This window comes from Carcharhinus amblyrhynchos, chromosome 28, assembly GCF_965287045.1.
Source record: "Carcharhinus amblyrhynchos chromosome 28, sCarAmb.v2.hapA, whole genome shotgun sequence".
Classification (NCBI taxonomy): domain Eukaryota; kingdom Metazoa; phylum Chordata; class Chondrichthyes; order Carcharhiniformes; family Carcharhinidae; genus Carcharhinus; species Carcharhinus amblyrhynchos.
Window position 1 is genome coordinate 33200784 of NC_137351.1, and position 15384 is coordinate 33216167.

Genomic DNA, 15384 nt, shown 5'->3' on the forward strand with positions numbered 1-15384 from the left:
CGTCCCGAGGCTCTGATCCTCGGTTACCTTCACCTATTGAGCAGATGCCATCAATTCTTTTTGCTAATGTTCTTTCTTTTTCACAAGTAGATCATTTGCCTGTTACAGCTTCCCAAGATCAGAGACAAACCAGAAATGATACCATGATGGGATACAATGTGGGAAAGTGTGAGGCTATGCACTTAGGCAGACTATTTTCTAAATGGGGAAAGGCTTCGGAAATCTGAAGCACAAAGGGACCTGAGAGCCCTGGTTCAGGATTCTCTGAAGGTTAATGTGCAGGTTCAGTTGGCAGTTAGGAAGGCGAGTTCAACATTAGCATTCATTTCTAGAGGGCTAGTATACAAGAGCAGGGAAGTGCTGCTGAGGCTGTGTAAGCCTCCAGCCAGGCCCCATTTGGAATATTGTGAGCAGTTTTGGGCCCCATATCTAAGGAGGGATGTGCTGGCCTTGGAGGGGGTCCAGAACAATGATCCCAGGAATGAAGGGTTTGTCATATGAGGGGCAGTTGAGGAATCTGGGTCTATACTCGATGGAGTTTAGAAGGATGAGGGGGGGGGATCTAATTGAAATTTATGAAATACTGACAGGCCTGGATAGAGTGGACGTGGAGGGGATGTTTCCACTAGTGGGAGAGACTAGAACTCAAGGGCACAACTTCAGAATGAAGGGACGATCCTTTAAAACGGAGATGAGGAGGAATTTCTTCAGCCAGAGAGTGGTGAATCTGTGGAACTCTTTGCCACAGAGGGCTGTGGAGACCGGGTCATTGAGTGTCTTTAAGACAGAGATAGATAGGTTCTTGATCAATAAGGGGATCAAGCGTTTCAGGGAGAAAACGGGAGAATGCGGATGAGAATCATATCAGCTATGATTGAATGGCGGAGCAGGCTTGATGGGCTGAATGGCCTAATTCTATTCCTATTTCTTATGGACTTAAGGTGATGGTATTAAAAAAACAGCTGGAATGCATCATCAACATTCTGATTTGAAACCATGTGTATCAAGAAAGCTTGAGTTGACTGTCCACGATGGTAGTATACTGTGGGGAATCCAAGTGACCGTTCTTCCTAGTCTGCGTGGAAGGGTTCTGGAAGATCCACATGAATAACATTCTGGTGTAGTCTGGATAATTGAATTTGCACATAGTTATTTTTGGTGTCTGGGTCTGAATGCTCAGATTGAAGAGAAATCCTGTGCATGAATAAGAAAAACATCAATGTTGTGTCTTTGGGAGTGGTCTAAAATGCCATGGCGACAATCATTTTTAGATTTTGCTGGTTGGTTTGTGGGGTCACATGTTCTTACTCATAATTGATGCACACTCAAAGTGGCCAGAAGTTGTCATCATGAAACCTTCTACATCTGAAAAATACCATTGCAAAACCTGACACAAATATTGCAAGATTTTGTAAACTAAAAAGATTGCTTGTGATAATCAGTCACATTTTACTTCACAAGAGAATTATCTCAAAGTAAATGGTATTCAGCATATTAAATCTGCGCCTTATCATTCATCAACCAATGGGTTAGCTAAAAGATTCATACAATCTTTGAAATATTCTTTCAAAGCCTCACATTGTGTGAATAAGCTTTTTGTCATCTTATGGAAACTGCTTATGCATTACTACTCTTAAAGAGAAAGTTGAGAACTATGTTTGATTTGATTTGTTTTGTTATTAAATCCAGAAACTTCAGAGGTAGCAATCTCAAGTTACTAGATGAGAAGTGAAGGCTCGCTTTAACAAGGAGATTGAGTGTTAGTGTGTAATTATGCCACAAGTGAGAAATGGGTACCAGCCAAAGTTTTAGGAAGAACAGGTCCAATTTCTTACACAGTTCAAATCGAAGATGAGTTCGTTTGACACCGTGCTGAGAAATTGTTACAATCTCAAAATGATCTCTCAGAATCAACTCCAGAGGAACACCCCCGAGTGTTGTAAATACAATATGGAAGAATAAGTTGAATTTGAGTTGCCTGGTGATTGTGTCTTTGCTACTATACCACATGTGAATGATGCAGAATTAGTTCCACGAAAAGAAATATCTACTGAAGTTCTAAATCATACTCCTAGGGTCAAGGATAACCAAATTCCAGAATTTTGTATACAACCAAAGAGAAATACATAGAGCATAGAACATTACAGCACAGTACAGGCCCTTCAGCCCTCGATGTTGCACATCCTCCTTATCACCTTTCTGACTGATCGTGTGAAATGATTTATGGTGCATTGAAATGTGTCGGGAGTTTTATTGATCCAATGGATAGCATGATAGTAATTTGTTATTAACACACAGCTAAAGGGGGAGGGATGTTATATACTTAAGTAGTTGTGTGATTTCTTTAAGAGGTGGTCATATGGTTTAATGGTGATGTCATTGGGGTGTTTAGTTTCAGTTTCTACTCTGTATTGGAAACACATCCTGCAATCAATCTGTTGTGTTATTTCGAATCTACATTTGCAACCCACACACATTTTTCTTTTTGTTTAAAACCCACAACCCTGAACATTGTTAGGATATTACAATGACAATCAATGAATTGTGTTCATCATCTCCTCTCTACCGGTTCAGTTTCACCAAAGTCACAGTTGACTGCTGGTTGTCACAAGCGTACGGAATACTGATCCACTGTCATCTTCGCTTCTTGCTGAAATAATTGTTTCTTGTATGGTGTTTTGTTTTTGACGTGGAACAAAACATCAGCGCATTTTTAGCTGACTCATAGTCATTTTGTTCTGGTGCAAGTGTCCTTAAAATATCTTCTAATTCTTCAGTGGTGTAGTAGAGAAATGTGGCAGTTTTTCTTTAATTCCCTGTGATAGTAAACCCTGGTATAGCACCTTCAAAACATTGCAGTCACTTCTGTCACTGTAGGAATATGAAGAATGACTCTGAATGTACTTGAAAAAGTCATAGGTTAAGAATGTACAATGCCATTCTTATCAGCAAAAGTGATTAAAATTGTCCATAATGCTTTCCTGTTCTGAACCTGTGTATCTTTGGGTGTTTCTCTAAATCTGCGAGTTAGAAAACTGTTTTCTCTGCAAAGAGTAGGCTAAACCCTCAAAACAGATTCATTGCTTCTTATTTTGTATTCCCTCATTGCTAGTGTAAGGTTCATGGGACGGTAAACAGCCAGAATTAAAAGTGTGCATGCACCATGGCTCCTTTTATTTCACCACTTTTTCTGACACTTGCTTCTGAGTGCAGACTCCCTCTGCTGGTACAATTCCATATGAAATGTTCAATTGAAAACAAACATATTCTGCACTTTTCAAAATACCAACACACTGCACCGGCCAATCCACCAATCAAGGTCGTTAAGATTACAGGGCTAATGTTCTGTGCATACCTGGGGAATGCAGGAGGAAAACCTTTATCATCCAGAGGGTGGTGGGGATCTGGAACTCTCTGCCTGAAAGGGTGGTAGAAGCAGGAATCCTTACAACATGTAGAAAAATAGAAGCAGGACTAGGCCATTCGGCCCTTCAAGCCTGCTTTGCCATTCATAGAAACATAGAAGATAGGAGCAGGAGGAGGCCATTTGGCCCTTTGCACCTGCTCCACCATTTATTACAATCATGGCTGATTGTCCAACTCAATAGCATAATCCTGTTTTTTTCCCATGACCTTTGATCCCATTCGCCCCAAGTGCTATATCCAGCCGTCTCTTGAATACATTCAATGTTTTGGCATCAACTATTTCCTGTGGTAATGAATTCCATAGCCTCACCACTCTTTGGGTGAAGAAATGTCCCCTCATCTCCATCCTAAGTGGTCTACGCTGAATCCTCAGACTGTGACTCCTGGCTCTGGACTCCCCCACCATCGGGAGGGCAGAAGGGCCTGTTTCCTGTGCTGTACTGTTCTTTGTTCTTTGTTCTTCATTGTAATATCCTCCCTGCATCTACCCTATCTAGTTCTGTTAGAATTTTATAAATCTCTATGAGATCCCCCCTCAATCATCTGAACTCCAGTGAAAACAATCCTAACCGAGTCAATCTCTCCTCATACATCCCCGGAATCAGCCTGGTAAACCTTCACTGCACTCCCTCGAGAGCAAGAACATCCTTCCTCAGAAAAGGAGGCCAAAACTGCGCACAATACTCTAGGTGTGGCCTTACCAAGGCCCTGTATAATCGCAACAACACATCCCTGTTCCTGTACTCGAAACCTCTCGCAATGAAGGCCAACATACCATTTGCCATCTTTACCTCCTGCTGCACCTGCACGCTTACCTTCAGTGACTGGTGCACAAGGACACCCAGATCCCTCTGCACACTCCCCTCTCCCAATTTACAGCCATTCAATTGGTAATCTGCCTTCTTGTTTTTGCTTCCAACCTCACATTATTCTGCATCTGCCATTGATTAACCCACTCACCCAACCTGTCCAGATCATTCTGAAGGGTCCCTGTATCCTCATCACAGTTCACCCTCCCACCCAACTTCGTATCATCTGCAAACTTTGAGATGTTACATTTTGTTCCCTCATCTAAATCGTTTATATTGTGAATAGCTGGGTTCCCAGCACCGATCCCTGGGGCACCCTATAAGTTACTGCCTGCCAATTTGAAAAGCACCCATTCATTGATTTTGACCGTAGCTGATCATCAGATTCAATCCTGCCTTCTCCCCAAATCCCTTTAGCTCCAAGATGTTGCCTGGTATGCAGGGGAGTTCCTATGAGGAGAGACTGAGGGATTTGGGGTTGTTTTCACTGGAAAGAAGGCGGCTAAGAGGGGATCTTATAGAAACATATAAGATGATTAGAGGTTTAGATAGGGTGGATGGTGATAGCCTGTTTCCTCGGATGGAGAAAGCTAGCACGAGGGGGCATGGCTTTAAATTAAGGGGGGGTAGTTATAGGACGGATGTCAGGGGTAGGTTCTTTACCCAGAGGGTGGTGAGGGACTGGAATGCCCTGCCTGCTGCAGTTGTAAATGCGCCTAGTTTGGGGGGGTTTAAGAGATTGGTGGATAGGTTTATGGACGAAAAGGGATTGGTTTAGATTAGTGGGTCAATGTTTTTTTTTAAAAATAAGACTGGTCGGCGCAACATTGTGGGCCGAAGGGCCTGTTCCGCGCTGTAATGTTCTATGTTCTATGTTCTATGTTCTAAGACGCACTTGAATGAGTATCTGAAACACATAGCTACAAGGTTATGGACCAAGTTCTGGGAAATGGGATGAGAATAGATAGGTGCTTAAGAACATAAGAAATAGGAGCAGGAGTAGGCCATCTAGCCCTTCGAGCCTGCCCCGCCATTCAATAAGATCATGGCTGATCTGAAGTGGATCAGTTCCACTTTCCTGCTTTCTCCCCATAACCCTTAATTCCCCTGTCTATCAGAAACCTATCTACCCGTGACTTAAATATATTTAGCGAGGCAGCCTCCACCACTTCAACGGGCAGAGAATTCCAGAGATTCACCACCCTTTGAGTGAAGAAATTCCTCCTCAACTCCGAAGGTGCTTGATGGCCAATGAGCCTCTTTGTTGTGCTGTGAGACCCTATGACTCTATAACTCTATCTGCAGAGACAGAAACACGTTTCAGATTCATGACTTTCCATCAGTTCAAATCCCATGTATCTCAATTACAATTTCTCACCTGTGTGCTCAAACCCTGTGATGTTATCCCACAATCCTCTGGGATAACTCCACTTCTGGCCTTTTGTCCATTCCTGTTCTTCTTCACCCACCATTCTCCTCCAGTGGTGGAAGGTCAAAGTTCTGGAAATGCCTCTCTACGCAAGGATATTTTGGCCTTGGAGGGAGTGCAGAGGAGGTTCACTAGGCTGATACCGGAGATGAGGGGGTTGGACTATGAGGAGAGATTGAATAGACTGGGCCTGTACTCATTGGAGTTTAGAAGGATGAGGGGGGATCTTATAGAGACGTATAAGATAATGAAGGGGATGGATAGGGTAGAGGTAGAGAGATTCTTCCCGCTCAGAAAGGACAGCAGGGCTAGAGGGCACAGCCTCAGGATAAAGGGGGGGCGGTTTAGAACGGAGTTGAGGAGGAACTTCTTCACTCAAAGGGTGGTGAATCTCTGGAATTCTCCGCCCATTGAAGTGGTGGAGGCTACCTCGCTGAATATATTTAAGATGCGGGTAGATAGGTTTTTGGTAGGCAAGGGGAATTAAGGGTTATGGGGAGAAAGCGGGAAAGTGGAACTGATCCACTTCAGATCAGTCATGATCTTATTGAATGGCGGGGCAGGCTCGAAGGGCTAGATGGCCTACTCCTGCTCCTATTTCTTATGTTCTTACGTTCTTCACCATTGCGCCCCCTCGAAGATCTTTTCAACCCCGTTTTTGGCTGTAACCAGGTCCCGTTGTGGCTCAGCGCCAATTCTGCTGAAGAATGCCCCGTGCGGGCTGCTTTATATTGAAGGTGTTACGTCAATGCAAGTTGTTGTTGTAGTGCTAACCAATTGTTGAGCTGCGATGATCGTTCATCAGTTCATTCGGACCAGTATTGCAATGGCGAATGTTATTAATCACGATGAAGTGATCTTTACTCAGAGGTTAGTAAGGGCGTGGAATGCCCTGCCTGCAGCAGTTGTGGACTCGCCAACTTTAAGGGCGTTCAAATGGTCAATGGATAGACATATGGATAAGATTGGAATAGTTTAGGTTAGAAGGTCATTAGATTGGTTCCACTGGTCGGCGCAACATCGAGGGCCGAAGGGCCTGTACTGCGCTGGAATGTTCTATTAACAAACCATCATTATTATAATACACCATCCCCACCCCCATGGCTTATTCTGAGGTGGCACTGATGAGCTGCCATTGGCCGGTGACAGGATCCTCCATTCCTGCATCTGTCAATAATTTTCCTACTGTTTGCCACCTCCACCACTGAGGAACCCGCGGTGGGGTTGTGTTTGTGTGTGTGTGTGTGTGTGTGTGGGGAGGGGGGGTGGCGGGTAGTGGGGGTGGCGGTGGGGGCAGTTGATGGCAGTGGGATCTGTCGATCCTGCCGATGGGAACAGCTGGAAAATTTCAGCCAATACCTTCCTGCTGCTCAGTTCTCCTTTCCGCAGGAGTCTGTAAAAAACTGCTCGCCGTCACATTTTAGGATTGTCTTTTACAGCCAGCAGGTAGACACGAACAATGAACATTTGTTGCTTTTTAGATCAAGGATGCTGGAAAAGATTTGGACCATTTGGAAGTAGAAATGACCTGTCGTATGACCTGTTAGAGTCTCTAAACCGGGCGGTTACTGAGAACTATCTGTCAAGTCATTGAGCTATCAGAAATGAAATTAATAGAAAGGTTCCTCCCCTGACATTGTGAGTGGCTCTTCAAACAATTCAATGAACTCTCTGCCCTTTTTTAAAGAGCGATTACTCTCCTTAATCCGTTCTGCTCACAAGGTCCAGTGGTTTCAGGTTAACTGAAGTCTTATTTAAGCATCCTGCTGACTGTTCGGTTAGCATGAAGTATCTGATTTCCCTCAGCCGGACGTATGGACCTGATTGTGTTGAGTTAATCATAGAACGGGATCACAGAGTCTCTCCAGTGCAGAAGGAGGCCAGTCGGCCCCTCGAGCCTGTACAATCCCACCCTGGCCCTATCCCCGTAACCCTACACATCTACCCTGTTAACCCCCCTGACACTAAGGGACAATTTAGCCTGGCCATTCGACCGAACCTGCACGTCTTTGGTATGTGGGAGGAAACCGGAGGAAATGTGTACAGACACAGGGAGAATGTGCAAACTCCACACGGACACCTAAGGCTGGAATTGAACTCATGCCCCTGGCTCTGTGAGGTAGCAGTGCTAACCACTGCGCCACCGTCCCGCAACGCTGCAACAGCTGAGCAAAGAACAACACAGCCCGGGAAACAGGCCCTTCGGCCCAACGAGCCCGCGCCACCATTTTAACATTGTGAGTGCCCTCTTCTCCCTATGACCTTTGTCTACGCCTATTGGACTCCACAATAAAGGAATTATAACCAGATCGAGGGACGGCTAATTTAGGGACAATTTGTTACACCAATCAGCCTAAGAGCACGTTTTTGGGGTGTGGGGGGAAACTGGAGCACCCGGAGAAAACCCACGCAAGCACGGGGAGAATGTGCAAATTTACCCACAGACACCGACCCAAATCCATGTATCTGCACAGCAAACAGTGATAGTCAATGGCATCTACTCATTGTAGAGACTAGGGTTTAATTGTCCTGTAGGATCTTGATGACGGTTGATCTTTCTGGGAATTTGTGTCTGATTCGGTGCTGTGTTGATTCGGTGCTGTGTTGATGCGGTGCTGCGTTGATTCGGTGCTGTGTCTGATTCGGTGCTGTGTCTGATTCGGTGCTGTGTCTGATTCGGTGCTGTGTTGATGCGGTGCTGTGTTGATTTGGTGCTGTGTTGATTCGGTGCTGTGTGGATTCGGTGCTGTGTCTGATTCGGTGCTGTGTCTGATTCGGTGCTGTGTTGATTTGTGCTGTGTCTGATTCGGTGCTGTGTCTGATTCGGTGCTGTGTCTGATTCGGTGCTGTGTTGATTTGGTGCTGTGTCTGATTTGATGCTGTGTTGATTCGATGCTGTGTTGATTCGGTGCTGTGTCTGATTTGGTGCTGTGTCTGATTCGATGCTGTGTTGATTCGATGCTGTGTTGATTCGGTGCTGTGTCTGATTTGGTGCTGTGTTGATTCGATGCTGTGTTGATTTGATGCTGTGTTGATTCGGTGCTGTGTTGATTCGGTGCTGTGTCTGATTCGGTGCTGTGTTGATTCGGTGCTGTGTTGATTTGGTGCTGTGTCTGATTTGGTGCTGTGTTGATTTGTGCTGTGTTGATTTGGTGCTGTGTCTGATTTGGTGCTGTGTTGATTCGGTGCTGTGTTGATTTGTGCTGTGTTGATTTGGTGCTGTGTCTGATTTGGTGCTGTGTTGATTCGGTGCTGTGTCTGATTCGGTGCTGTGTTGATTTGTGCTGTGTTGATTTGGTGCTGTGTCTGATTTGGTGCTGTGTTGATTCGGTGCTGTGTTGATTCGGTGCTGTGTTGATTCGGTGCTGTGTCTGATTCGGTGCTGTGTTGATTCGGTGCTGTGTTGATGCGGTGCTGTGTTGATTTGTGCTGTGTTGATTTGGTGCTGTGTCTGATTTGGTGCTGTGTTGATTCGGTGCTGTGTTGATTCGGTGCTGTGTTGATTCGGTGCTGTGTCTGATTCGGTGCTGTGTTGATTCGGTGCTGTGTCTGATTCGGTGCTGTGTTGATTCGGTGCTGTGTTGATTCGGTGCTGTGTTGATTCGGTGCTGTGTTGATTCGGTGCTGTGTCTGATTCGGTGCTGTGTCTGATTCGGTGCTGTGTTGATTCGGTGCTGTGTCTGATTCGGTGCTGTGTTGATGCGGTGCTGTGTTGATTCGGTGCTGTGTTGATTCGGTGCTGTGTTGATGCGGTGCTGTGTTGATTCGGTGCTGTGTTGATTCGGTGCTGTGTTGATTCGGTGCTGTGTCTGATTCGGTGCTGTGTCTGATTCGGTGCTGTGTTGATTCGGTGCTGTGTCTGATTCGGTGCTGTGTTGATTTGGTGCTGTGTCTGATTTGGTGCTGTGTTGATTCGGTGCTGTGTTGATTCGGTGCTGTGTTGATGCGGTGCTGTGTTGATGCGGTGCTGTGTTGATTCGGTGCTGTGTTGATTCGGTGCTGTGTTGATTCGGTGCTGTGTCTGATTCGGTGCTGTGTTGATTCGGTGCTGTGTTGATTCGGTGCTGTGTTGATTCGGTGCTGTGTTGATTCGGTGCTGTGTTGATGCGGTGCTGTGTTGATTTGTGCTGTGTTGATTCGGTGCTGTGTTGATTCGGTGCTGTGTTGATGCGGTGCTGTGTTGATTTGTGCTGTGTTGATTCGGTGCTGTGTCTGATTCGGTGCTGTGTTGATTCGGTGCTGTGTTGATTCGGTGCTGTGTTGATTTGTGCTGTGTTGATTTGGTGCTGTGTTGGGAGAGCTGCCAGAGTGTGACTGACACTGTCTCCATTCTCGGTTTCAGTGGCCAGTCAGGGTGGTGAGAGGATTACCCCCTGGGTATCAGCTATCAGCTGGATCAAACATAGAGAGGGAACACAGGGGAGAAAGGATAGCGCACACATCTAATGGGCATTCAGACCTTCCCCACTCTGATTTCTATCTCCAGCTTTGTTTAAATGGATCTTCCATACAGTGCACACGGTCTACAGTATTCACAGAATCAGGAGGAAAACTCATAAACAGAATAGTGTTGGCTAAATGGAAGGAGCAGCGTACCCAGAGAATGTAGCAATAGCTTAAAGCTGGCAATAATAAGAACAGATAAATAGACGAGTAATACTTCATATCAGTGGCCATCAATGCGGACAAAGAGTTTTGAAAAGGATTGTGAATCAATAAAATATATTTAATTCAAGTTGCTTTCTTTGACAGTAAAGCCTGGATGTTATAGCAGGAGGATCAAAGAGCTCTGATTAACTTGGTGCCTGTGCCAGCAATGATCGAGTGTGCTTGAGATGGTGACGCACCACAACAACCCGGAACCTGGCACAAGACGTGCTTTAATGTTAACCCCTCGTTCCGCTGCCGTGTTGTGGAGAGAGTGATGGGTTCCACTATTCATTATTCCAAAACGGCTTGTTGCTGACAGCTGTCTATCCTGGGACGTGATTGTGACTGTTCATTGCGGGGATGGGAAGGGGGCAAAGATTAGGGTTTCTCCCCCCATGCATCCCGGTGTGTGAAACTCTCCGGTGTGTTTTAAATAATTGCCTCTTTTAATGAACATCCAACAATTAATAACTTTTAAATTCCTACCACAACATTAATTTAAAAGTTTACATCAATAAATATCATTGCAGCTGATCTATTTGTGCTACACTGTTCCCGTCTGCACGGACACTTCATATCTGACTCCGTTTTCATGCACATTGTGTTATCCATTCCCAGACGTCACTGGCAGGGCTGGCATTTATTGCAAAGGGGAAATCATACTTGATGAATCTGTTGGAATTCTTTGAGGATGTAACCAGTAGAATTGACTGAGGGGAACCAGTGGACGTGGTTTATTTAGACTTTCAGAAGGCTTTCGACAAGGTCTCACATAACAGATTAGTATATAAAGTTAAAGCCAAGACAAGTCATGTCTTGTCTTTGCACAATATTACACATCCGATGGCAAGACAAAGTACCAGACACTGAAGTTCTCTCTAGAGCAAGTCTACCATCAGTCCACACATTGATGATGAGAGCACAGACCCGGTGGGCTGGTCATGTCATCCGTATGTCAGACGAGCGCAGACCCAAGCAGTTCCTTTTTGGGGAACTCTCTGCCGGAAGACGCTCGCATGGAGGGCAGAAGAAACAATTCAAAGACACACAAGGCCTTCCTGAAGTCGCTTGACATTGACACAACCACCTGGGAAACACTGGCACAAAACCACCCTACCTGGCACTGCCTCATCCACAAGGGTTGTCAAGCTCACGAAGCAAGGTGTATTGCTGAAGCACAACTTAAGCCCGAGCTGCGCAAGTCCAGAGCCACCAACACAGTGTCAACACAAGTCTGCCCAATATGTGCCCGGACATTCCGTGCCCGAATTGGCACTGATCAGTCATCTTCGGAACACCGCAGCCAGCCTCAAAATGACTAATGGTGTCGAGGTCTTCATCGATGACGATGGACAAACAACAACAAAATTAAAGCACATGGGATTGCAGGTAATATCCTGAGATGGATAGAAAACTGGTTGGCAGATATGAAGCAAAGAGTTGGCATAAATGGGTCTTTTTCTGATTGGCAGTCAGTGAATAGTGGGGTTTCACAGGGTTCTGTGAAAGGACCCCAACTGCTCACATTATATATTAATGATTTGGAAGAGGGAACTGAATGTATTATCTCCAAATTTGCAGATGACACAAAGTTGGGTGGGAGAGTGAACCTCGAAGAGGATGCAGAGATGCTTCAGCCTGATTTGGCAGATACAGCATAATGTAGCAATAATATAAAGACAGATTATTACCTGAATGGGTGTAAATTGAGAGAGGTGACTACTCAACAGGACCCTGGAGTCCCTGTGCATCAGTCATTGAAAGTAAGCGTGCAGGTACAGCAGGCAGTAAAGAAGGCAAATGGTTTGTTGGCCTTCATAGTGAGAGGATATGTGTAAAGGGGTGAGGGATGTTTTGCTGCAATTGTATAGGCCATTGCTGAAGCCACATCTAGAGTATTGTGTACAGTTTTGGTGTCCTTACCTGAGGAGGGATGTTCTTGCTAAAGAAGGAGTACATCGAAGGTTTACCGGGCCGATTCCTGGGATGGCAGCTCTGTCATACAGGGACAGACTAAGTCGGTTAGGATAGTATTCACTGGAGTTTAGAAGCGTGAGAGGAGATCTCATAGAAATGCGTAAAATTCTAACAGGGTTAAACAAGGTAGATTCAGAAAGATGGGGGATTCCAGAACTAGGGGTCATAATTTGAGGATGTGGGCTAAACCTTTTAGAACTGAGACGAGGAGATATTTCTTCAACCAAAGGATGGTGAATGTGTGGAATTTACTACCACAGAAAATAGTTGAGGCCAAAACATTGAGTGATTTCAAGAAGAAATGAAGTATAGTTCTTGGGGCTAAAGGGATCAAGGGATATGGTGGGGGAAGGAGTCAGGGTGTGTGCGGTTTCAACACAACATTGACTGTGTGCACCCTCTACATCCAAAGTCTAAACATTTATTTTGTTTTTTACCATTTGAAGTTAATAGTTTTATTAATATATGAATGATGTGTGTATTAAATGTGTTCAGTTTTATTCATGGGGTCGTAGTTAGTGAACAAGGCTGATTTCAATCTTGCAGCCACTGAGATGAAGGAGGATCACTCACACAGTCTAACTTGCCCCTCACTGAGTCAGACCAAAGTCCTGCTGGCCCAATATAACAGTAAGAAGTCTCACAGCACCAGGTTAAAGTCCAACAGGTTTATTTGGTAGTAAACGCCACTAGCTTTCGGAGCGCTGTTCCTTCGTCAGATGAGTGGGGAGTTCTGATCACAAACAGGGATCAGAATTCCCCACTCACCTGATGAAGGGGCAGGGCCCTGAAAGCTAGTGGCGTTTGCTACCAAATAAACCTGTTGGACTTTAACCTGGTGTCGTGAGACTTCTTACTGTGTTTACCCCAGTCCAACGCCGGCATCTCCACATCATGACCAACATAATAGGGCATTGTTTTAAAGATCAGCAGTGGAGTTTGTCCCGGTGTCCTGACTAGCAATTATCCCTCAGTCAATATCACTAGCAGTGGCACAGTGGTTAGCACTGCTGCCTCACAGCGCCAGGGACACGGGTTTGATTCCAGCTTTGGGTGACTGTGTGCGTTTCCACTGGGTGCTCTGGTTTTCTCCCACAGTCCAAAGATGTGTAAGTTAGGTGAATATTTGGTTTGATTTATTATTGTCACATGTATTAACATACAATGAAAAGTATTGTTTCTTGCACATTATACAGACAAAGCATACTATTCATAGAGAAGGAGAGGAGACAGTGCAGAATGTAGTGTTACAGTCATAACTATAGAGTAGAGAAAGATCAACTTAATGCAAGGTAAGTCCATTCAAAAGTCTGATGGCAGCAGGGAAGAAGCTGTTTTTAAGTCGGTTGGTACGTGACCTCAGACTTTTGTGTCTTTTTCCCAAGAGAACGAGGTGGAAGAGGGAATATCCAGGATGCATGGTCCTTAATTATGCTTTTCCAAGGTAGCGGGAAATGTAGACAGAATCAATGGATGGGGTAATAGTGGGATTATGGGGATAGGGTCTGGGTAGGATATTGTCAGAGAGTTAGCACAGATGTGATGGGCCAAATGGCCTCCTTCAGCACTGTAATGATGCTATGATTATCATTTTGCGGTTTGTGGGATCTTTCTATGCTCACGCTGGCTTCTGTTGATCCAACATTGCAACAGTGGTTGGACGTCAAAAAAAAAAAGCACTTAAGGTGATGAAAGTCACTATACAAATGCAATCCTGAATAAAAACAACCGACTTATTTTGCAGGAGTTTCAGGATGGTAGCAGCGATGAGCACGGCTGATGAAGAAAGTCCAAAGCAATGGAGAATGCCACCCCTGAACCAATGTACGTTGATGTGGACAAAGGATTGACGCTGGCCTGCTTTGTGCTCCTGTGCCTCTTCCTGATTATGATGATTATTCGTTGTGCCAAGGTGATAATGGACCCCTACAGTGCCATCCCGACATCCACCTGGGAGGAACAGCACCTGGATGACTGAGTGTGATGTTGGAGCGGGGGATTCTTCCTCCGGGTACCAATGGGGGTAAAGACACTGGGCTGACGAGTCTGCTTCAATAAACAGGACTCATTACAAATACTGAACCTATTAGTGAAAGTGTTTACTGAACATTGCATGTATATAAGTGCCTCAGCCAAGATTATGTTTGTCTTAAATGACCTTTCATGTTGATATTGTGCAATGCACTGGATCGACAGATCTGTATATCTTACACATATCGATTGTAGTCTTAGGGTAACGTAGGATAAATACAAATCAGTTATCTGCTAATAAGCATAAAGACGTATAATAAAGCCTCAGATCCTGCCTGCTGAATCCTATGTTACAAAATCCTTCGTTCTTCTATAAGCAATATATAGCAATGACATCTGGGAGGCATTGCGGGAGATGTACTTACCTTGCATCAGGAGTGCGGTGAGAATCTCAGCCAGTTCTTGAAAATTGTTTACAATCATCGGTGCTTTCCTCAACTTGGAACCTTGCAACCTCTCATTACGGCCTCAGCCCGCAATGTTCTTTCAGAAAAATGCTGCCTTGTGTTTGCACTGGGGAGGTCTCGCCAGATGAGTGGGTGAATGATCCATTTCACAGTGATGCGCCCAAGGGTTCGGCCCAATTAAGTTGATCATTGATGGTACGATGATCATTTGTTCACACCCTGCTCCATATCACATCAACGGTGAATAATTCACATCAAATTAAACTTTGAATGTGTGCGAACAGTATGCATTCTTGGCCACAATGCCGGAACTGCACAGTTTCTGCCTCTTGACCCCAAGAACATTTTACCTAGCCAATAGTGAGACTGTAAGGCAGAGGAGCCAATGGCCATATCTATATATAACAGACTTAAAAATAAAGTTCCATTTTTAAAAACCTCAACATGACTGACTTATTGTGTGTGATAGCAGGACAAGGAACGCTGATGGTATTTTTCCCAGGTGCCCAGTGCTTTCAATGGGCTTGTTCTTGCATTTTATATTTGATCACCTCCTGCTTCAGATACACGTGACGCTTATCCAATCTAACAATTGGCTAAGGGCAGCACGGTAGCACAGTGGGTTAGCACTGCTGCTTCACAGCTCCAGGGTCCT

At 44.9% G+C, this 15384-nt stretch overlaps 1 protein-coding gene across 1 annotated transcript in view; it reads left to right on the forward strand.

The window, feature by feature from the left end:
- ctxnd1 (cortexin domain containing 1) overlaps positions 1-15126 on the forward strand; it is a 67347-nt gene extending 52221 nt beyond the window's left edge. The window contains exon 2 of the mRNA XM_080214284.1: positions 14036-15126. Within this exon, the coding sequence (XP_080070410.1) occupies positions 14090-14269 (180 nt within the window). The 5' untranslated portion in view covers positions 14036-14089 and the 3' untranslated portion in view covers positions 14270-15126. The remainder of the gene's footprint in view (positions 1-14035) is intronic.
- Positions 15127-15384: the final 258 nt, after the last annotated feature.